Source organism: Morone saxatilis, unplaced genomic scaffold, assembly GCF_004916995.1.
Source record: "Morone saxatilis isolate NCDOM2014 unplaced genomic scaffold, NCSU_SB_2.0 Contig11, whole genome shotgun sequence".
In the NCBI taxonomy this organism is placed as follows: Eukaryota; Metazoa; Chordata; class Actinopteri; family Moronidae; genus Morone; species Morone saxatilis.
Genome location: NW_023339663.1, coordinates 15,983,028 through 16,006,193, shown reverse-complemented (window position 1 = coordinate 16,006,193; position 23,166 = coordinate 15,983,028). Strand labels below are relative to the sequence as shown.

The 23,166-nt window shown below is 39.4% G+C and overlaps 2 protein-coding genes across 2 annotated transcripts in view; one reads left to right on the top strand and one right to left on the bottom strand.

Moving 5' to 3' along the window:
- Nucleotides 1–8,128, bottom strand: part of LOC118321062 (C-type lectin domain family 18 member A-like) — a 10,421-nt gene extending 2,293 nt beyond the window's left edge. The window contains exons 1-10 of the mRNA XM_035652247.1: nt 7,989–8,128; nt 6,778–6,869; nt 3,386–3,619; nt 3,164–3,261; nt 2,315–2,436; nt 1,802–1,909; nt 1,590–1,682; nt 958–1,064; nt 692–821; nt 429–525 (exon numbers count right to left, since the gene is read on the bottom strand). Of these exons, the coding sequence (XP_035508140.1) occupies nt 429–525; nt 692–821; nt 958–1,064; nt 1,590–1,682; nt 1,802–1,909; nt 2,315–2,436; nt 3,164–3,261; nt 3,386–3,619; nt 6,778–6,869; nt 7,989–8,112 (1,205 nt within the window). The 5' untranslated portion in view covers nt 8,113–8,128. The remainder of the gene's footprint in view (nt 1–428; nt 526–691; nt 822–957; nt 1,065–1,589; nt 1,683–1,801; nt 1,910–2,314; nt 2,437–3,163; nt 3,262–3,385; nt 3,620–6,777; nt 6,870–7,988) is intronic.
- A 3,390-nt stretch (nt 8,129–11,518) lies between these two features.
- Nucleotides 11,519–17,848, top strand: LOC118321081 (fibulin-7-like). The gene is made up of 8 exons (XM_035652269.1): nt 11,519–11,587; nt 13,551–13,710; nt 13,788–13,958; nt 14,567–14,692; nt 15,837–16,022; nt 16,112–16,249; nt 16,551–16,686; nt 16,831–17,848. The coding sequence occupies exons 1-8, from the start codon at nt 11,519–11,521 to the stop codon at nt 17,192–17,194; spliced, it is 1,350 nt and encodes a 449-aa protein (XP_035508162.1). The 3' UTR covers nt 17,195–17,848.
- Nucleotides 17,849–23,166: the final 5,318 nt, after the last annotated feature.

The following is a 23,166-nucleotide window of genomic DNA, read 5'->3' as shown; positions in this document are numbered from 1 at the left end:
AGATAGATAGATAGATAGAAAAGAGGAATGGAGGAATAGAGTGAGGGAGAAACAGAAAGAGAGAGACATCTAGTGGTCAGGGTAAAGGTTGCATTACCTTTTACTGGTTAGTCCATATTATATAAATGTGTAACGTTATGTCATTTTAAGTGCTATTTAAAAGCCCGATTTTATTTCAGAGATAAAAACATGTTAAGCTATAGTAATCTTTTACTATAACATTAAAGTCATACATATTGTAGATTCACAGGCAGACACATCTGCAGATAAAAATAGCCTGAAGCCCCCACCAAAAAGGTAATTTCTTTCTTTTTTCCTTTTCCTTTTTATTGTTTGTTTGTTTGTTTGTTTAGCTCCATGCACTGGGCCGTCTCTGTTTATGATGTACTCTGCAGTAACTAATGTCTGTTAGTAAATGTGTCTCTTACCCTTGGTTGTCAGGTTGCCCAAAGGCAAAGCTGCTGAATCGAGGGATCTCTCCTGTGTCCCAGCGAAATGAGTCTTTCAGAGGCTTATATGTCAAACCTGTGGAGCAAAAACATTGCTGTTTTATCCGTGCAGCACCTCAACAACCTCCACCTGGCAGTACATCTGGTCGAAACGACAGCAGAGTCTGGCACCTAATCTGGTGCTGCTGCCCGATGTTAGAAAACATTATGATATTTTAACATTTATTTGGATAGAAAACTACCAATCCAGAAGTTTCGTGTCTCAAAGTCAGTGTTGGTGACCTCGTTGCTCGTCTCCAGCTGACTGAGATAAAAGGCCAGGATGTCCTGAACCTTTTGATTGTGGATGTAAGCTAGAATACCCCCTCGTTCCTGGTGGTTTAAACAAAAGAAAAAGGCCACACTGAAAGCAGAATGAAAGTCCTTATATGGAGATATATATGATGTAATGTGGCTGTAAAGCTTGTCTTACTGTCTCAGTGCAGGGCAACACACACCTGCCTCTCACCTGACAGTGACTCTTGGCTCCATAGTAAGTGTCAGCTTGTGAAGACACCATGAAGCAATCGCCATCTATCATCACATCACAGCTGCGGAAGGGAAACTGCACTTTCTCTGTTGGGGCAAAAATATGCAGACAATGAACAATATTGACTTTGACCATCCATCATGGCTCAGAACAGACTTAAATATATTGTAATCTGTTAAGCTTTTACATCTGGAAATGTGGAATTATTAGAATTATGTTCAAGGAAATGAATAAAAGAAACCCAAATCAACTTACAGGAAATTATTTTGTTACTTATTAAGCCAGAAAATATGAAATACATTGTCGTGATTCACACTGGTTAATTAAAGGTGCATAACTTTGGCACTTTACTTGATATACACTGTAAATCTCATACCGGCTAATGGCAAAATGCTGGTGCTTTTACCATGTTTTCACCACATTTTCATCAGAGCCAGACTCAGCATCTCTTATCATAAATGCAGAATGGAGCAACAACCAGAAAAATGTCCTCAGTATGTGTATGAGCCCGTGTGTGCTTTTACATTTTAAGCCAATCTGTGTCTCAGAGTACAAATTGCTGAGGTGTATGAAAACATAAAGAAGCATATACTAAAGCACAGTGCACTTACCTGCACACTCAGCACCACCGTAGCCAACATCACACAAGCAAGAGCATTCTTCTTCTTTGAAACGACCATGAACACACTGCACACTGCATCGTACTGAAACACAGACACTTAGAACAGTGAAATGTGCCTCTCTACTTTGAATATCAAGGTGCTAAGATACAATGAGGCGTGATACCAATATCTATGTGTATGTGTTAATGACTCTGCTGTACCCTGGCAGAGGCGTCCTGTGAAGCCGGGGTCACACATGCACTTGCAAGATGAGCTGTTAAGATGACCGTGATGACCACAGCTCATACGGCATGGATTCCTTGGAATCTCTAATAACAGAAACACACACACAAATATGCATGTTGCAAAATTAACATCTGGAAATTGCACGTTTGATCATTTTTACACAAATCAGCTGTCAACATCACCACAGCAGAACTGTGAACCTCATCGAATTATATAAGCAGGATAATGTGGGACTCTCAAAATAATAATAATACTACAAAGTACAAGTATTAGGGAATTTAAAATTTAATTTTTATCCTTTTAAAATACTATAAGTAGGACATGCATGTCTGTTTCGAGGTTTTATGTTTTATCCTTGTGAAACCCATTTATTTTTAATAGTGCATTAGTATTAACTAAGTGCTCCTTCAGAAAGATGTTGTGAATGTCCGATCACAGCAAAATCTGCTTTCACACTGTAGCTATAAACAGCATATATATTGTCTTACCACATAATCCACTGACATGGTCCCACAGTCTAAAGCAGCCAGACATGGAAGAGGTGCAGAGAGAGCAGTACAGCCCTGTCTTATAGGGCATCACCAGCTGACCCTTCACCTCCCAGTTACCCCTGCAGCCACACAAATATACACTGTAGAACATATACTAAGAGACACACAATCAGACAGGACGTACAGTAGTGGCAGGGAGGCTAAAACCCTATTAATGTTTGTAGTGTTGCTGATATATGTACAGAGGACTCCCTGGAAAGCACTATTGATACTGAGAGTGGTGAAATAAAGTAAACATGGTTCATAATACAGTCGATAAAGTCTTACCTCTAATAATGAACTCTTTTTCTTTACATGCAGGGATGTGAAAACCTTTCATATAAGTATAACTGTTAATGATTTGTGAGCTGGATTGTAGATATAACTGTTTGCATTTTGTTTAAAGGACCAGTGTGTAGCATTTACTGGCATCTAGCAGTTAGGTTGCAGATTGCAACTACTAAACATCGCTCTGTCTGTATCATTGATGTGTATGGTCTGTATTTGGGAATGAGAAGAGGCTGTGAAGTGTGAACTATGATGGCTGCAAAACCCTGAAAAAGGCTCAGTTTAAGGTGACAAAAACACAACAATTCCTACATTCAGATGATTATACACTAATGAAAACATAACCTATGAATATTATATTTCCATTTCTGCCAATAGATCCTCCTAAAATGTTACACACTTGACCTTTAAGACTGAGTATTAATTTTAAAAGTGTGAATTAATTTTCAGTTTCTATGCTGTTCTCAGATGATTTTAACATTTTCCCTTTCTTCTGGTGACAAAGTGTGTATTTATTACCCAGGGAAATATGCACAAACAAATAACTCCCAGTGGTCTCCGTCCATCAGACACAGCCGGCTGGCACAGCCCACGTGACTTGAAGTGGCCCACACCAACTACATAACAGGAGACGGTTTAGACAAACAGCAGCACATTTAAAGGAAAAACATGAATATGAATAGTGTCTGCAAGTACGACTCAACATACACATAAGAACAGTTTGTATCTGCTTCTTAATACCTGTGTATAGTGTTGACAGGTGGCGTTCTCTCTACATTCGCCACTCAAGTAGAGAAAATCTTTTCCTTCCTCAAACCAAGAGTCAATGACGTCAGAAAATGAGGTGATACCATCAGCAGAAAGATGCGTGTTCCAGCCGATGTGACTGAAAGACGAGGAGTGTTGAGGGGGGACGTCTGTGTGACACGATGTTGCCCTCTCATTTGCCAGTAAGGCCAACTTCTCATTCCACTCCTATGAAGACAACAATGTCAGTTAAGTCATTACATATCTAAAACTAAAATTTTACTTTGTTACGCATATTTTATCCTTTTCTGACAGTATCTTACACACAGGCTAATCTGGGGAGATCTACTGTTTACCAGCACACTGACTGAAGTTAAAATTATTGTATCTGTGTTTCAGTCTTTGGATGAAACTGTTTAAAAGCACATCTGTTTGATTAAGGTTTTCAACTATTACCCTATAGTGTTCAGTATTGGGGTAAAAAAAAAAACAACAGGAAACAGGAAAACAGTAAATTGTCAGCACCAACTAATTTAATTATCAAAATATGTTACTGTGGTCGGACTTGGGGCTGCACCTTAAACATGAAATAAAGGTCATATTGTACTTTGCAGATACTGATTAAAACTGGATGAAAGAAAAACTCTTTGGCATGAAGGTCATTCCTAATAGTGCATAAGTGATTTTCTTTACCCGCTTAATCCTTTACAGGGATCAGAACCAGTCGCACAGCGGGCAACAGGCAGGGAGAAACCTTAGGCAAGCTGCCAGCCCATGGCAGGGCCAACGAATGCAGACTGACACCCATTGTGTGCTTCACTGGAATAAACACTTCACTTAGTGGTGCATTTTGCAAGATTTGCAGTAGCTGGTTAGAATAAACAATCGGTTTCCACACAAACTTTCCACAATTACTCTCCACAATCACTTAGCTGGATGTTGACGGTCAGTTAATACCATGGCTGCATCATAAAACTTCAGTTACTTATAAACATTTTAAAAACGATGCCTTATTAGAAAGTTGTACCCTCTCTAGATAAATTAAGACTCTCCTTTAGGTCTCGACAACTCTTCATGTTTTCTGTCATATTCCATAGTCTGTACAGTGTAATAAAGATAGAGATTCAATCTAATCAAATGTCTGCACAAACTTTTTCTGTATGGTTAGACAGAGTCTGGAAGGTAGACAGAGGTGTGGCACTGTTGTGTGGTGTAGAAAGGCTGAGTTCACTGTTCACTCTGCTCTCTGATGTCAGCCAGCCAAAATCATCTGCTCACACTTCGATGCCACCAGAGGGGAAAAAGGTCACCGGGCAATATTTCATCCAAGACATTTCATTTTTAAAGCATGTCATGTTGTATCCGCTGTGTGATTTGAATGTGTCTCTAGGAAAGATATGTGTTTATATTCCTTTTGCTTTCTTTGTGGTACCATCAGCAATATTGTTGAGTACTATATTAGCTAAATTAATAGAGCTATGTATTTGTCTGTGTGCTTTTTTTTACTCTAACTGTGTTAAACTCAAGTGCTGGAGATCAGGAAGTTCTGAGAGAGATTCATAAAATGCAAACTCACAAACAGAGGTCATAATTTACATATCAAAAGTAAATACTTGAACTTCAGTCTCTGAGAGACGCTATGACCTCATAATACTTCTTAGTCTCTTTGAGCTCAAAGAAAACCCACAGGCAGGGCATTGGGTAAGAAAGGGAGGAGCTTCATTCATTCCTAAAATATTGGTATTTTATCTCACCCTGAAAGGAAAGCTTAAAGGACTATATTATAATCACTTCAACACAATCTCACCACAATGCTTACTGGTTCGTTCCTGTGTGAAAAAAAAAAAAACCTTATTCAGATATTCACAAACACAGTCGAAGCCTGGAGCCTTTTAACGTTTATCAGTAAAGCTCTTTAATATGCCTCTTCAGCTCTGCAAAGCTTCCTCTGAGGGTTTTCACTGGGAAATTACCTGTAATACCAGAGTTGTGAATGCAGAATGATTATCCACATCCTCTTTTTCTCATTACCGCCTTATCAGTTGAGAACAGTTCTCAGAGGCTGAAGAGCAGTCGAAGAAAAAGGCTCAGTCTGTACGGGTGGCTTTGAGGATGTAATCTATGACAAAGTGACAGTTTGCCCTGGCACAAATCTCACATTAGGCCCAGAGGATATCTAGTGTATTGCGACTTTTATAATCCATCGTTACCTCTTGGCCATAATCACATGCGGGTAAGACAGTTGTGCAGATAAGCACTGTACAGTAAAGCAATAGATGGAATGAGATAGGGAGAGGATTTAGCTGGAGTATTTTGCAGAGAGTGGGATTTAAAAAATTCAGAGTCCAAAATTAATATTAAGCATAGCTGCACATTCAGCAACACCTCACCACGACCCTCAAACTGTTCACTCTGTCAAATTCATGATGCATTTTGTGTGCAGTATTTTAACTGTATGTGTTAAACATTAGTATTAAGAGATAAACAAATTAAAAATTGTTGCTTAGTTTTTTATAATTCTGATAAAAAATCAAAAATCATTGGTGTCATTTCATTGTGTTAATCCCACAAGTCTATGCACAGCTAATTGATTTTGGCTTACTTCTAACTGTCCACACTATCACTCAGCCTGCAGCAGAGCAGAACAAATGGTGCACTAACACTACTATTTCACACTGTTGAGAGTGTCAGCACTAGAGACGAAGACAGCTCAGCTAAAAACAGTGATTTTGTTTAGTGATTTCACTTTTTAAAAGGAATATTTTAACTGTAAATGTGTGAGGATCAAAGGTCCTTACTTGTCACAGATGTTGTTGAGGGAGAACTGTAGACATTTAGTTGATTATGCGTTATGTTTGATACTGTGCTTTGCATGTGATTATGCTGCTACTGTACCTGAAGTAGTTAGATTGAAAAAACAAACAAAAACCCTCTAAAACAAGTTTATGGACTGTCATTCTCATTGTGGGCACTGCAAGCCTCTCCGAACTGTTGGCTCACATCCAGATCAACACGTCTGATCATTACTGACACCATCGTCATCATCATCATCATCATCATCATCATCATCATTACCGTTTTTCTTTGGGTTTTTTGCACTGGCAGCTGCAAGCTGCAAGCATATTGGTTAAGTTTGCAACATATGGCCAAAAATCTTCCACTAGTGGAGGGATAGAGAGTCTGCAGTACAGCACAGATACTCTTTACAAGACGTGCAGCACAGAGAGAGACTAAAGGTTGGTGTGAAAAATCAGCAGTGTGGACAGCATCCATTTTTTAAAACAGGAGCGCAAACTGTCAATAAACTGCCGTAAACTCACATTTAGGCGACAGCATTCATACCATTGAAACACACACAGAAGAAACAAACAATAGATGCCACAAACCATTTTTTGCATGTTAGCTGCCATGGGTTGGACCCGGCTGCGCAGCCTATTGTGCTGGGCAACAATCTGTGAGTGCTCCCTCACCCCGAGCCCTGGAAGAAAACAGAAACACTAATTTAGTATAACACATACTGTTGTAGCTATGGCAACCGAATGCAAATGTGTTGGCGGGTAGTTTGAGTTTGAGTGGGTGAGTGTGTGTGTAAGGTTGGAGTATGAGATGATAAAGTCTGTAACATTTTCACTCACATTTCAACTCAAGGGTCAGTTAGGTTAAATATTTTTACAGTTTTATCACATACAGAGTGAACAAGCATCCCCTAAACACGGATTTAAAAGGCCCTCATCCTCTGCACACATGTCACTATACACATTCAGAATGCTTTAGGAAATAAATGAACTAATAAAAAATGTATTATCAACCATATAACCCCCCCACACACACACTTCATAAACATGCTGGTATAAATAGATAATAAATGACAATATAACACAGTTGTAATCATAAAACATGCCATACTAGGAAAGGTTATAAATGTTTAAGATACTGAAAATTAATAAACATTTCAAATGCCCTTATATCTGCCTATAACTACATTATAATGTGTTAGGTTTATATACTGTTATAGAAAATAATGGGATTAAAGTTAAGTCGCCTTACTTTGCAGTCTTGAAGCCGAATAAATTGGGCCTGAAAATCCTTAAAACATTCACATGAGGGCAGATTGTGGAATAATAACAGTTTAGACTAGACTTTGATCTGTTGGCATCAAATTCACATACTTTACTCCTTAAAGTTACTTTTTTTTCAGCTCCCTGGTGATGGGTTAATAATTTTGTGTTTGGCAAATTATCATCAAAATGGTAATTTGTTAAACTGCTGCCAAACTTGTGCAACACAGCAGGCAGTAATAGAAAAGTAGTGCAGTTGGTGCTTTGCCAGATGGATTTGGAAAGCTAAGAAAGCCCACTTGAGTCTGCAGTCTGAATGATTGCCACCTGACTGCACACACAGTAGTTTAAAAACTTCCACTTATAAAACTGTATTCTCTTAGACTTAGGCCTACTTGCTTTAACTCTAACATACACCAGGAAAAGGTGTCTAGATTCTATTCAGCAGTGTGCATGTTGATGAAGTTCATCCTGCACTGCGATGCCTCGTCTAGACTGCTGTCCCTCGTGGACACCTGACTCGTGCGTAACTTGTTTACCGGTGGAGGTGGACTTGTGCCGGTCCGGTGTGTCTGTGATAATCCGGTTCGCGTAGATCAACAGAGGCAGCAGAGACAAAACGGCAAACAGATCCAAAACCCGTGACGCTGTGACAGAGCCCATTGTGAACTCCTGAATTGTCTCCAACAACAGCGGCCACTTGCTCACAGTTATCCTGCCTCCCTGCTCTTCTCCTCCCTCTTTCCACTTCAACAGCTTTCACCCCCGGGTTGCAACTTGCAGCGCGGACCACATGTCTTTATTCAAAGAGAGCTCACTATACATACAAGGACTGTAGACTTACTGTAGAGTGTCTTTAACCTTTTATTATTTAATCAAATCATTAGGCCATTCCTCGACCCCCCCCCCATTTTTTAAAATTGCCGATGGGTGAAAACATGCAAACAACAATAGGTGCTCATCATCCACATGGAGCCACTAGGGGAAGAAATACTCAGATCCTTTATTCAATTCTCCACTATCAGTAAAATTCCTGCTTTCAAAATAATGTTTTTGTAAAAGTAGGTATTATCAGCAAATTTTCTTGATTTTAAAGTAGCCTAAAGTTTTCCTGAGCTCAGAAAAGCAGTTCTTTGCAGCTTTGTGACCATGTATTTTCTTTCTAATCCAAGAGGGTGTTTAAGAAGTAGTGGGATTTTAATAAAGCTGTCAGACAAATGTAGTGGAGTAAAAAGTACAATACTTGCCTCTGAGATGTAGTAGAAGTATAAGGTTACATAAAATGGAAATACTCGAGTAATGTACAAGAACCTTTAATGTGTATTAAGCACAGTACTTGAGTAAATGTAGTTACTGTCCACCACTGCATGGAGAATAACAAAGATTTACCTCTAAAAAAGGGAAAATCCAGGTTAAAATCTTTCTGGGCAAAAAGGTAAAATATTTGAAATACTGTACAATTGCTGTTTTGTTCAACTACAGAACTAAAACAACTTTAAACAACTTGTTTGCATTATTTACCTTTGAAATAGATTTTAATGTTTTTTTAAACAGCAGATGGTGATGGAAGTATTGAATCCCTCACTAATGTAAAAGTACCTATACTACAGTGCTGCTACATCATAAATTAAAATCTTGCATTAAAAAAATTGCAGTAGTAAAAGTACGTACCATTTAGAGAGTTAATTATGTCGTTGGATTATTATCACTCATTCATTAACTTAACTTTTCAATGTTGCAATTGGTTGTGTTTTGACTGTTGAGTACTTTATAAAAACCACATCCACCTCTGACAGCAGGTGTGCTACTAGTGCCAGTCAGCCACTGTGGACAAAACAAAAACATATTGCTTAATCATCTCTATCATCATTCCCTTATGACAAACTGAGAGCTTAACTCTCGGTAGAGGATGAGCGTTCATCATTGTTAAACGAGGGGAAGTTCGTTTTGAGAGACTGATCTGTCATTCAGATGAATCACTATAGATGGAGTTTTAAGTGCAGGCTGAGGTGCAGGATGTTATTTTTGTATTTTGAGACAAAATTTGTTTGTGATATTTTTCTGATATCAGAGTATAGCAGAACATAAGGTGGCAGAACTATAAGTGGTACAGAATGAGCAGAGAGGTCTGAGTGTGGAAAGGTACAGGATGGAGCTGTCTGGGTGTCTGTTTAGACATGGTGACAATGTTTTTTTTATGGACCCAGTGTGGGAAGCATGAATCATGAGTTGCACATTGTGGGGGTGATTCAGAGTCTGGAGATGACTACAGTGCAACACAATAGACTCCCACTCATTTCTCTCTCCTGTGGGCTGAATGTGTTTTGCACTGAAGATTCAGTCCCCAGGCTGCCCAGTTATTTCTTATCTCTTTGATTTTGCTGCATCAGTAAGGGACTGTCTGACCCTGCTGAGATAAACGACAGCTGCAAACACAGTCTGTTCTGGGCTCAGTCAGACAAAGCCACCCACTAAGATGATTTTCTCAGGTGAATCCAACAACCAAAAGAACCACTGTAATCTCCATCCTTGAGCTCAAAGCAGTACTCAAGAGCCTGAACCTCCTCATTACTCTTTGAACTGCAGCGGTGTCAGCAGCACACAGTGAGTACCAAAGTCCATCTACACAGTAAATGTTGTCTTTACAGTTGGTAGTTCAGTAGCAAACTCACATCTTTACCATTTTTGTTTTCCACCACAGTTTTGTCTCTAGAATGAAAGCAATTTTACTTCCTTAACCAACAGTAGAAATGAAGATGCTGATGATACAGACATCTAGAAGAGTGAAACTTGAATTGTAATTTGGAAGACATGTAATATTTACTTCGCTGGGATTGTCAGCCAGGACAGATGCAACCTGGCATAAGAATGACATTAATGTTTATATGTACTGACTGTTGCTTTCCTACTTTGTACTGCAACTGCTGCACAACAAATAAAGTTATATCTAGCCATGAAGAGCTAGAAAGGGAACTTGGGGCTGGGTGGATGTTTTGATTTAGTGGTGTGATATGTTTAGAAAAGAGAATAAGAATAAGTATAGCACTTATCTAAACAAGGTTACAATGTGCTTAAAATCAGAGAATGAGCAGCTGTAAATCACTATCATTACCAGCCTGCACTAATAATATATATAAAGGGAATATAAATGTTCTATATCGTCACACTGTTAAAATAATCGCCTAAGTCATTTTTTGTCAAAATAGTTTTTTTTTGCCTAAATATTCTCCTCATTGACGGCCGGCCTACCTTAGGTAAAAATCGCTACATCCTCAGTTGATCAGATCAATCATCAGATTACCTTCTTTAGGATAATGGCCTATGTCAAGTGTGTGGGACTTAAGGCGGATACGTTTTTGTGAAAAACTTGAAAAAATGACTTAGGCGATTATTTTAACAGGGTGACGATATGTCATCTTCATCCATCTTGTTGCATTCCCTGAACCCCCTGTCATCGCTGTCTTGCTGCCCCTAGCCCATGGTCATATAGTCAGGTTTGTAACCTGAGAAAAATCTGTGTTGTTTGTTTCAGTCCAACTAATATACAGTAATGCAAATGCGAATATATTCCTGTGGAGGGCACAGCTATGGCACAGCTTCTCTGTAGCTTCTCTCTATCATTGGCAATGAACATTATCCGTCTCTGGTTGCAAATGCAGCATTGTGATTTCAAGTTGAGCTGACAGATCCTAGTGAGTTCTACTAGCCCATGTTGTCTGTTATATTTAGAGGAAATAATGAATGAAATGCATATACATATATGTCCTTCGGAATGATTATCATCACATATTTTTCACATCTGCATAAACAAGATATAGAGAGGAAGTGCACACTAAGTTAAGTAAAGGGATAATAATGTGGTCACATTTCCCTTAAAGTCTCTTTTCCTGATTGGCTCCTGAAGAGTAAACCCAACATTCCTCAGTGGTTTGCTGCAGAAGCTTTTCCACTGCCAACTGTGCTCATTCTCACACCTGGAGTCCCGGCACACACACTCAAACTTCTCACTGCCTGCAACTTTTTACACATTTGAGGACTGACCGTCGACTGTATTGGGATCTGTTGAAACATGCTTGCGTCAACTGTGATTGTCACCACCTTGTGGTGTTTCTGCTCGCTCCATCCTACTTCTGGACAGGTGAGTGAGAGCAAAGGCTAATAAGCTAATCAGTGAATTACAGCTGCAGTTGGGTGCCTCAGCTTATTTCAGTGAAATAAGTTGAAAGCCTGCTTACAAAGACACTTACTTACTACCATGCATGGCTTGACAGACAAACCTGCTCAAATCTGAGAAACCTCTCGTCTTACTGTAAGTACACAACAGGTCCTACTGTGAATGTCCTTGCTTTGTGTCACATATAACATTTTCATAGAGCAAACCTTGAGTCACCTTCACTTTGCATACAAGCTTCAGGAACAAGACCCCAGAGACTTCCGTGAATGAATAAACTCAATACATCTACGCTGTGCTTCACTGCAATCCTGCTAGGCATTTCCAGAAAGCTGCATCAGGCTGTGAAGGACTCTCTTTAGGCCTTTGCATGCATTTCTGTGTCTGGTGTCTGTGCCTGTGTTACTGAGCGATGTTCAGCATGTTTATGTGTTTATAAATGTCCTATAAGAATGTGACGGTTTATGTCTTGTGTGTATGTTATTTAAAGCTGGATTTTAAAGTTGTTAACACATGAAATCATTTGACAAATACGGTTATATTTAATAGTTCTGTACTGTAGTCTGGAGCTCTGGTGATGCTTGCCTCCTACACACTGTCACCCAGTTAACATGAAGCCATGTGAAATGTTGCTTAGCACGGGCAGAAAGGAGTCTTTGACAACTGCACTATAAACACCAGCCAACCCCCCCGACCGACTGAAGTCTTTCCAAACCCAAGTTCTGTCCAAATCAGAAAGGTGTTTTCAACAAATATTGACTCTTCTTACATAACTCTGGCTGGACGAAAACACTAATTGGTTGTCTAAAAACATGCATGAGAGGACAGAAGGTGTAGAATGACGCCGAATGGATAAAAAACAGTGCCACTCCCTTTACCCTCCAGCCAATAGAAAGGGTCGTAACACAGGTGATGTTTACGCTGAGGGCGTATATACTCGACTGACTGACCCCGAACCTTAAATCCACTACATCATAAAGAGCAAGTGATTACCCACAATGCAAGCTAAAGAGCTTTTGCTAATTTCATACCCTCTCCTAAAGTGATGGTTACATAACTATATGTAATGAAGCTTTTAAACCTCCACATGCGGGTCGCACCCAAAAAAAACCACATCACAAGAAAAGTAACTGGTTACTTTAAGTGAGTGTTTATGACTGAGTTACAGTATCTAGCTTTCAGAAGATGAAGTTCCTCCTTTCATACTTACAGTGGCCAAACATATTCTGATCCTACTGCATTTACTCGCTCATATAACAGCCCAGCCTCTGTGCTGCACAGGGCTTCAAGTGAACGCCTTCAGCAGACTTTCATTTGTTTATATGCAGTAGAACTGACTTCTGTTTTAATGAAACCATTTTACTTGCACAACTGATTGGCATTTGAGGTGATCACAATGTTTTTCAAAAGTATGCAAACAGAAAAACAAGCTAGTGTAATGTGAGCTAATCTCGTAACTGAACTGAAATTTCAATCATAGACAGAATTGTAGGAGTGCAACATATTGATGAATGTGTGGAAAACTTTTTCTGCCTCAGACACTATTCAAAAACTCTTTTGTTTGTAAAACAATCTTTAGCCTGTTTTGAGTCTTGTGATTGAATGGAAATGTTGGAATGAATGGGTGACAAATACTTATTTTAACTTTAGCTGAGTCAGATTTTTTTTCCTTTTTTTCTGTATTCATAAATTCAACAAAACAGTCTTACTTTTTGAAGAAAACAGAAAATCTGTAGCGTTCAAGATCCAAATTGTAGCATTATATACACAATGTGCAAGACACTCCTAAATGCTGCAAGGCTCAGAAGGATTCTTCTAAAAATCATAATCTATCAGTTATGTGGCTACAGTTTTATTTGCAATATTGTAGCAAAGAATAAAAAATTATACATTTGATACACTCTAATATGTCCTCTATGTTTTGTTCCAGGACTGTCCTAGTAGACAAGAAATACAAGGCTCTCTGAAGCAGGTCCAGAAGCTTCTGTCAGCCCATGAAGCCTCGTACTTGCAGAGCCTTCGAAACCTAAAGAAGAAAATAAACCTGTTGCAGAGCAACGCAGGGAAGCAGACAACAAGAGCCATCAACAGTGAGCAAAACCCTATATATTCAAATGACACTGAAATATCTTATGTTTTTTTTCATCACCCTCATGTTTTTTAACAGGCACCTGCCCAAAACTGGACGCACCAATCAATGGGAGGAAACTTGGAAAGTCACACAGCGTGGGCCATGAAGTTCACTTCCTGTGTGATCCTGGATATGAACTTGTGGGATCAGAGAGCAGGGTTTGTCAGGAAAGCCTGACCTGGAGTGGCCAGCACACTACCTGTCGAGGTGAGAGATCAATGATCTTCTGCTACCCGGTCTCACTGTGGTGGTCACTTTCTCCACTGCCTCCTCCTCATCCTCTTCCCACCAGTGTCTCTCCTGTTCTTCACCCTGACCAACCACTGATGTTGTTATCTAACCCACTGATCACTTTTACAACCCTGTCATCGTCCTCTTTGTAACCTTCCCCTCTCTTGCTCTCTATTGCCATTCCTCTTTTTGTGCATTATGCATGTCACAGACGTTTTACATTTCATATGTGACCCGTGATCATATTTCCCTCTTTATGTACTTTGGTCGTTGTCCAGAGAGCTTATTGAATGCTGTGACATGTGATATTCTAATCTCTATGTCCTCTGACAGCTCTCTGACTTTAAGATAACAGCCCAAAGGCTGTTTGATCAAGACAGGGCTTCCCCTACATTTTGGCTGCACCCAACATTAACTCATCTGCTCCAGTTTGTCCTTATTCCCTCTTCGACATACATATGCCATGATGTCACGTTCTTTTATCTTTAACCATCAATGATATTTGGTTGCACAAGTCCTCGTATCTCTAAAAGGTTCAAATGCAGCAATGGAGTTATAACCTTCCTTTCTGTCTCTTCCCTCAGACATCAATGAGTGTGCGTTCTCTCCATGCCTGAATGGTGGGACATGCGTGGATGAAGTGAACCAGTTCTCTTGTGTCTGTGCCAAAGGCTGGTCTGGAGCCACCTGTCAGAGCCCTGTGCCAACATGTAGGTATACTACTCTACATACTCAGACCGCCACACACATAGTTTTACTTCAGAATTGTACTGTTGTTCACATTCAGATACATGGGGTTTGGGTGTTACGTTGCGCCAAATGTTTTGGTACCTTGATATTAGGACTAAACAAATAAGTATTTAAGACAACACTTTACTGCAGCTACTACTGCTTTTGTAGAGGCCAGTATTCAAATCCTCACAGTCTGCTAAAGGAGATTACATTGGCCAGTGGTTTGGCTTGCCAATACAAGCCAGTGCTACATACCACAATGTGGGTTTTATTGAAATCCAGGCTGAAGTCCAAGACGTTGCTGGTTGAGTGACAGCTGCTGCCTGATGCGAATGGTGGAGCCCAGTGTGTTTTGTTTTTCTCTGTGTATTTAATATTTCCAACTTAAAATAGTTTGTTACTTAAGGTCACCTTGCCTTCCTGTGTGGGCCATTACAGATACTATAGCCCAGCCAATACTTTAACATTGAGCAAGTTCTGATAATGTCAGATAATAATACAGGAACTGAAAGTTTTATACATAAACACATAATTTTTTCAAAAACGTTTCGATATGGATCTCTTAAATTAATTTAGTAAAGGATTGGAAAATGTTATGTAAGGAGCAGGACATTTTACAATCAAAAAATAAACTAATGGAAACACATAGGCAATGAGCTTATATCACTGCAGCTAATTTATTAGTCTAGTTTTAGTAGAGATGTTTTATTAAGAATACATAACACGTTATCTGTGTAAATAAATGACAGCTGAGTGCCAACATTTGTCTTGAACCCTGAAAAAGGATTTTTCACGGTATAACACTTTAACAGTATCTGATAATTGGATTAAAGCTCACAATACTTCATTGGATTTTCTGTTGAACGTTTTGACCCCAAAACAGGAATATATATATATATCTTTTTGCTGATAAAAACTAAAAACCCAGTTACTCTCCTCTTTAATTTTACACTGGCAGTTGTGACTAGCTCTGTCTCACATCAACAATGTCTGTCACACATTGTCTATTAATGAATGAATGAACGATGCTGAGCCCGTACAGAGATTGAAAATATTACATCTGGGAATGAAAACACACTCTACAACTGCTTACTTTTCCTCCTTCCTGTCTTCCTCATTTAGTCTTTGTCACCATTACAAACACCTCTGCCGCTACCTCCCCAGCCACCGCTGCTGCTTCCACCTTGCCAGCTGCCACCACTGGACCTTTTGTTCGTCCATCACGTTGCACTATAGTGCAGGGGACCACTCACTGCACCTGTGAGCCAGGATACACCATCTCTGGCAGGGACAGCAACACTTGCACTGGTATGACTAATGTTTGCCCTGTAACTAAAACAGATACACACCTTCATGTTTCCATGTAGGATGTTAACTGTGTGTGTTGGTCATTTCAGATATAGATGAATGTGAGCTGTTTCATAATGGCCAGGCTGGGAGATTGTGTTTACATGCTTGTGTAAACACCCCTGGTGGCTACCGCTGTTCCTGCCCCGTTGGATATAATGTGACCCGTGATGGACGAAGCTGCAAAGGTGTTTTTCTTTTTCTGTGTTTTGTTTTCATTTTAATTTCAGAAAGAATACTTTTTGCAGGATAGTTTCTGTAATACCAAATGTTTCTGAAAAGACTACAAACACATCCACACCACAGTATAACCTTTCCCAGTTCTGCTTAGACCACGTGTAATAGAAAGCCTAAAATATGTTAAGGACCAGATCTAAACTTTAAATTATATTCTTCTAGGAGCTCATACGCGTTACATATATGAATGACACATGAATGATATCCCTTTACTTTTAAGTTTGAATAATGTCTGTTGATGTTTCCTCACAGAAATTGATGAGTGTGCTACTAGACAAAACAACTGCACAAAGGACCAGATGTGCATTAATACCTACGGTGGTTTCCAGTGTGTCCGTGTGGACTGCCCCAAAATTCCTAACGCTACATATGTCAAGACGTCGCCAATGTGAGCATTATCCTCTCTTGTTTTACACTGTACAAGTGATTTTTCATTTGAGATGTGTAGTTTGTTTCCATAGATTTAACTATTTCTCCCACTTGGATTAACTCTTTCAGCTACATCTTCCTCAGTTTTCACTTCCTTTTCCAGGCGTTGTGAACGTAACCCCTGTCCTGTGGACAACAAGGCTTGTTCCCAGACCCCAAACTCTTTTTCCTACCATTACCTGGCTGTCGTGTCCAACCTGTCAGCTCCACGCGTCATGTTCAGGGTCTCAGCATTGCGTCCAATGGGTGACACACTTCGCTTCTCTCTGCTGGGGGGAAGGCAAGCTCGGCGCCACTTCACAGTCCAGCGTTCAGATCGTGTGACAGGTCAGCTGATGCTGGTGAGCCCAGTGCAGGGCCCTGCCACACTGGAGGCAGAAGTGGAGATGAACGAGCTGGAGAGACGAGTCCAGCTGGGAAGGTACATCACTAAAATCACCATGTTTGTTTCCCAGTATGAGTTCTAGAAAGAGAGGGTTGAAAGTGGAAACACACTTAGAGTACAAAGGCCAAACAAAAGTCTAAACTAAGGACTATATTTGGTCATGGATGTGTGATAATCTAATATATTGTGGAGACCATCTTTAAAGTTGCCTCTGCTGTTGCTAAAGGAGTTACTGCAACTCAAAAATGTAGTAAAGTAAGCTTGAGCCAGCATATTGACTCTCAAGTGATGGATGAATTAACATCTGTTTTGCACAGCTGTGTGCAATAAATGTTTTAGAATATGGGTTCTTCAGGGCATTGGTAATAAGCTATAGAAATGCAAACTGAGTGATGTATATTTGGATTGACTTAACCATAAGAACAAGTGTTTTGTATGGATTAACTAAAACATATTTATTGCACAAAGAGAGAAAAGAGTGTAGGAGATATAAAAGGTGAACGAAATGATGTAGCAAACAGTAAAACAACATTCAACTAGCATTCAATATGTATCCAGCCTGAAATAAAGTGCTATATTTGTAAATGACGGTCCTGCCATGTTGACATTTATGTTATGTATACTTGACATGTAATCAAAATGTGTGAAGATTTTGTAATTCTCTTTACTATCATGTTTTAGTTATATTCGGCTTTCACCACAACTGTAATATCATGCCTCCAATACAATCATTAAAACACCATGTAAACCCAGAATTGTTTGGACTTTTAATCGCAAATGAATAAAATGTTTGGTACCATTTGAATGTTTTCTATTTACTGCACTTTCTACCTTGTAAAATATGCCATTAGAGCATTCTGATATATATGTATTTGAGCAGTGATATATGTGAGCAGAGGTTGTTTGGGAAACACTTCAGTTCTCGCAGTACAGAGCAGTGCTGTTCAGCAGACAGACAGCCAAAGACAGTCTGCTCAAAGAGCCACTGTGTTCTTACAGTGCATGAATAACTTTTAAATTTGCAAAACAAGCACACACAGAAAAATGCACGTCTCACATGCACCCTGCAAGTAATGTATGTGTGATTATTTCCCTTTCATGAAGAGGTGTATATTTGGAAAAACTTGTGGCATTTTAGAGAAACGTGATGAAATGTGTCACCTCTGTGCTGCACCAGCCATATATATCGACTGTTTGGTGATACACAACTTTCTAAAAACATACACACACACAAAAATACATCTGTGGATAGTGAGGTAGAGAAAGTGTAGGTTCACTGGAGACAAACAGGATGTCTTTAGTTGCAGAGGTGGCTCCACGCTGTGGCCGAGACTCACCGATGACACTACTGAGGGGGCAAGGGGAGCTTTAGCCACAGGATCCTGAAACGAGATTGCACGCTGAGTGAAGAAAAAAGATGCATAGAGATAGCGAGGCAGACAGGGAGTGATGGCTGAATAGAGAAGGCTGAATAGAGGACGATTCACACCAGCCAGTCAGTCACTGGCCAAGGGGTGCAGGCTGAATTAAAAACTGCTGTCTTTATTACCACCACAGAATAGACCTCTCACTGTTCTTCAGTCCGTTGCTGCCTCTTCTGCCGTAATGGAAGAATAAGCAAAGGGAAAGGTGAATGGGAGGCTGTCCTTGTGTTTGCCCCCCTGGGAGAGGTGATGATTCAGTAAAGTTCAATCAGAGTGCTTTTCTACTACTGTCCCTGCATAGCACCCATTCCAGAAGCCAAATAAAACCCTGCTCTACTCATCTACAGCTTATCCTTTCTGTGTTTTACATCTGCATTGCTCATTTGCGAGGTCACGCCTGGTGTACAACAGCCACTTGTGGAAATATATCCGAACGGTGCTCTGAGAAAGTCTGTCTATGAGAACAACCGGTCTGAAATCTGCTGTTTTGTCTGTGTCCCTCACTGTCTTCTCGTTTCCTTTCCACCTCTGCTATATCATGTTACATCCACCTTCCCATCCTTCTAACCATTCTTCCATCTCTGCCACCCTTTCTCTGCAGCTCTGTCCAATGAGGCTGAGTCACACCATACAGATAAAAAGAAACTCTTAATGAGTGCTGGCAGTGTGTTTGGGGCTGAAATCAATATCCTGATCTCAGTCTCGTTGTGAGGTATGGTCATAAGAAACCAGCACTCTCTCTTTGACAGCAGGCTGGGTTATCACTGGTACTTACTTTTCTGAAAGGGAATACCTCGGTCTCGTCTGAAGTTTAATGGAACAAAGGGGAGTGTGACTGGGTCTGCTGAGGCTCCAGAGAGTGCAGACAGGACTTCACAGTCAGTTTGGCTCAGGGCCATTTGATGTGGGCATGCAGGTGAGGAGAGGAGTGTATAACAGCCATGCCAGTAGCACCACAGTAGTTGTGGTCCGGCCTGTGCTGCAGGTCAGTACAGCACAGAGCAGGCAGGATATGAGGGTACCTCATTTTCTAATCCTAAATTAAACATCCTCCGATCTGCTCTTGCACCATTAAGACAATGATGCTTTTGTTTTTTTCTCAGTGCACACTCGCTTACTGTCCAATCAAAAAACAATAAGTATACTCACTGCTGTGTTTATGTCTTTAAGTCATCGCAAAAAGGAAACCTGTGTATGTGCATGTGTATTTTTTTAAAACATGATGTTACACTGCCCCCTGCTGCTTCCAGAGGAGACATGTAGCACACTCATAGACAGGTAACAGTGAAGCCAAAACCCAAACTGATTTGTTGGTTTCATTAATTTGTAGTGTCTCAGTTTGTAACATGCACAGTGGAAAAAGACCAAAGTACATTTGGTCATTTGGGGTGACTGACATATATTGTAACTGATATATTTATCTGATACAGATTTGACAAAAACAAATGCTGCTGGATATATTGAGTATATGAAAGGTACAATGTGATCACATTAATCTAAAAAACGTTTTTAAAAGGACAAACGCTCTTTCAGTTCAGAGTACAGGTTTGTTTTGAAACTATGATGCTTGTATTATAAGTTCTGTGCTCAACACACACGATGTAATGTGCTTAAAATGAAGCACAAATTAAATGTATTGCCATAATTTTGTTTAGTCTGGTGTGACATATGACATGACATCTTTAAAGTGATGCAAAACTTTAATTCAGTCAACTGAAGCCAACTTAATAGTCAAGATCAACTAAGAATATGACAGTAGTGTAGATCTGGAAGTATGGGGTAATACCGAAGGTCCTTCCTTTTACATACAGTGAAGACTGCATCAGCTTTATTCTATTTTGTGACTCAAAATGCCAAAATATAATCTTTATTGGCTAAAAGTGACCAGGTTGGGGTTTTGTGATACAGAACTACACATAGGGGCGGTGTGTGAATGTGTATGAATGTGTTAGTCTCTTTTCGATGGGCTTTGCCATCGCTGAGTGAATGTGTGTGAAAGGGCAAATGTGGCATGTAGTTAAAAGCGCTTTGGAGTGTCGGCAAGACTAGAAAGGCGTATAACAAGTACAGGTCCATTTATCATTTACCTTATTTGTTGATATGTTCAAAACCTATGGGCTAAAAGTACCCCTGTGTGGGCTTGATGTTGTGGGATGAATGAATTCATGTTTTTGCAAAAAAGAATCCTGGTATATTTAATCATTTTTAACATCATCATCAACATATTGAAATTTAAAATGAGCTGAAATAAAGAGTTAAGAAAATAAGGAGTCATAATACTTTCTGACTGCACTATATATGCATGGGCCTACTGTGAAAAAGGCGTATTGGAAAGGAAAATTAACACTTCATAGGGAAGGCGGTGAAAACCATAAAACTATAGTTCCAACAATGAAAACAAAAGTTAGAACACTTCTGTGACAGCCTCAACACTTATTACCAGATGGTTTTTGATTTTTTTCCCCCTGTTTAACAGTCACCTTTTCTTTCCATTGGTTATTATTAGGCCACTATAATAACAAAGCATTTACTTTTGTTCTGGAAAATTGCATGGTAGAGATGCTTTGAATATCTAACAAGTCTAATAAACAGAGTCATTTCCTTGACCATGTAACTGTCAGTGGAGCTATATTTTGTGCATGTTTAGAGGAAAAGTGAGTTACGTGCATGAGTAAATGTGATAAACAAGTTGGTATTATTCTGCACTCTTTTATTAAGATGACACGTTTTGACTTGCAGCTCCATTTCTTTAAACATCACTATATTGCCTGATGCCACACAGGAAACAGGAAAATAAATCAATTTTACTGGGCGTTGGTGTGTCTGCACTGCATGTGCAGAGGGTGTTCTTATTGATCACTGTTCTCCAGTATCTTTTGTCACTGTTTATATTGATCTCTCTTTAGAGTTTTATAAACTCCTAGAAAATTGACATGAACATTAAGCTATCCTCAATAATACAATCTTTTATATTTTTAATTATTTTGATCTCATCAACATCATTGTTCTCCTATCATATTGCAATTTGTTTGTAATGCCTAAGAAATGCTGGCACTGACTTTTTGATGAAGGGTCCCAGCATGAGTACAATTACTTAGGATGTAAGAGGAAAGTGCGTCAATTGAATCTGTCCGAACATCACCACAAGTTAATTCTGATGCCTGATGGCTACAACCTGCTGGCACCGTATTGATTAAGCATATTTTTCATTAGCTCTGAGGCCTGGCTTTAATTTCTTACCTTCCACATTCGCAGTCTGCAGCCTCATAGGGAAACATGTCACTCAATCTCAGATCAAGTGTGAGCACTAAACATGCCTTTGTGTTGGAACAGGCCTGCCCACAAGGCAGATGTTGAAGGTGATGATTGCGAGGGGCAAATCAATAGTTGAGGCGTGAACTTTTGTGAAGTTTTACTGTTTCCAGCGGGGGTTTGTGAGGACTGACAGTCTGCTTTAAAATAAGAAAACAGACAAATATATATTACAAGTTTTTAATTATAAAGAATAAGCACTCATCAATGAATATTTTATCAAAAAACATTGTAATATTTGTTCATGAATACTATGTATATGAAGTTTATTATGAATAATGACAGAAAATATATAGGCACTGATCCGTAAGGACACCTGACTTCCACACAGCAGCAGTCAAGCTGACACCTGTTAAAATTGACAGATTTATTCTTTGGGGTGTTATATCATAGTGCCATGGTTCTACACAAACAATATACACACATATATGTTTGGAATAAACTTGTCACTGAGCTGCTCTATAAAAGACACAACAACAGACTGCTCAGCTGGTAGGTGACTGACAGACAGTTGACCAGACAGAGGAACAGCAAGAGAGAGCAGATGAGATAAAATCATATCCAGAGATACATTCGCACAGAAACTGAAGCCAGGTAAGTGACCTATAGCAAAGAGGTGAATGAGTGTATATGTGAGTGTCATGGAAAAAAAGACCAACAGGTGCATGTAGAGCTTTATAATTTGTATATTGTACAACAGGGCTGTGAATTACAACCATTTTACATCAAACAGATGTTTGTTTGGGTGTTTTGCAAGGCTATTTATTCTTATACAAAAACTATTTAAACCAATTGGTTTTGTCAAAACTTTTCTCATTGCACTTCTATTGCTTTTTTCTGTTTGATCAAAGTTGTGTGACCAGCTAGCCGCAACTGTTCTTCTCCCATTTCTCCATTTAATTGTCTGATAACAACACTTTATCTCCAATGATCTCCCTCTGAGTAGTTGTAATTTTGTGTTCACTAGGTCAGTCATGCTGTAGAGATTGTAGACGGAGCACACACGGACGCGATCAAACAAACACGAGCTGTATTCAGACACTGCGAGAGCGCTACATTGGAAGATACACCAGGCATGCAGTAATGTGTATAGATTACTTCATTTTACTGATAATAGTGGCATCTGCTTTGCGTGTACCAGCAAGCAATCTGAGGAATGTATCAGATTCTTATTGTGTCGTTCTTCACAAAAGAACCAAATCAAACCAAACTATCAATATTTAAAAAGCCACATACTGTATTTATAAAACAGTTTGTTATTATTAGTTTTACCATTACTATCACCAATACCACTTAGATTAAAATTGGCTGCTATTTA

Excerpts from the sequence above, each read along its gene's own strand:
- LOC118321081 (XM_035652269.1), top strand. The coding sequence starts at position 11,519 with ATGCTTGCGTCAACTGTGATTGTCACCACCTTGTGGTGTTTCTGCTCG. Across the intron at positions 13,711-13,787 it reads GACAACAAGAGCCATCAACA|GCACCTGCCCAAAACTGGAC; the intron begins GTGAGCAAAACC and ends GTTTTTTAACAG. Across the intron at positions 13,959-14,566 it reads CCAGCACACTACCTGTCGAG|ACATCAATGAGTGTGCGTTC; the intron begins GTGAGAGATCAA and ends CTCTTCCCTCAG.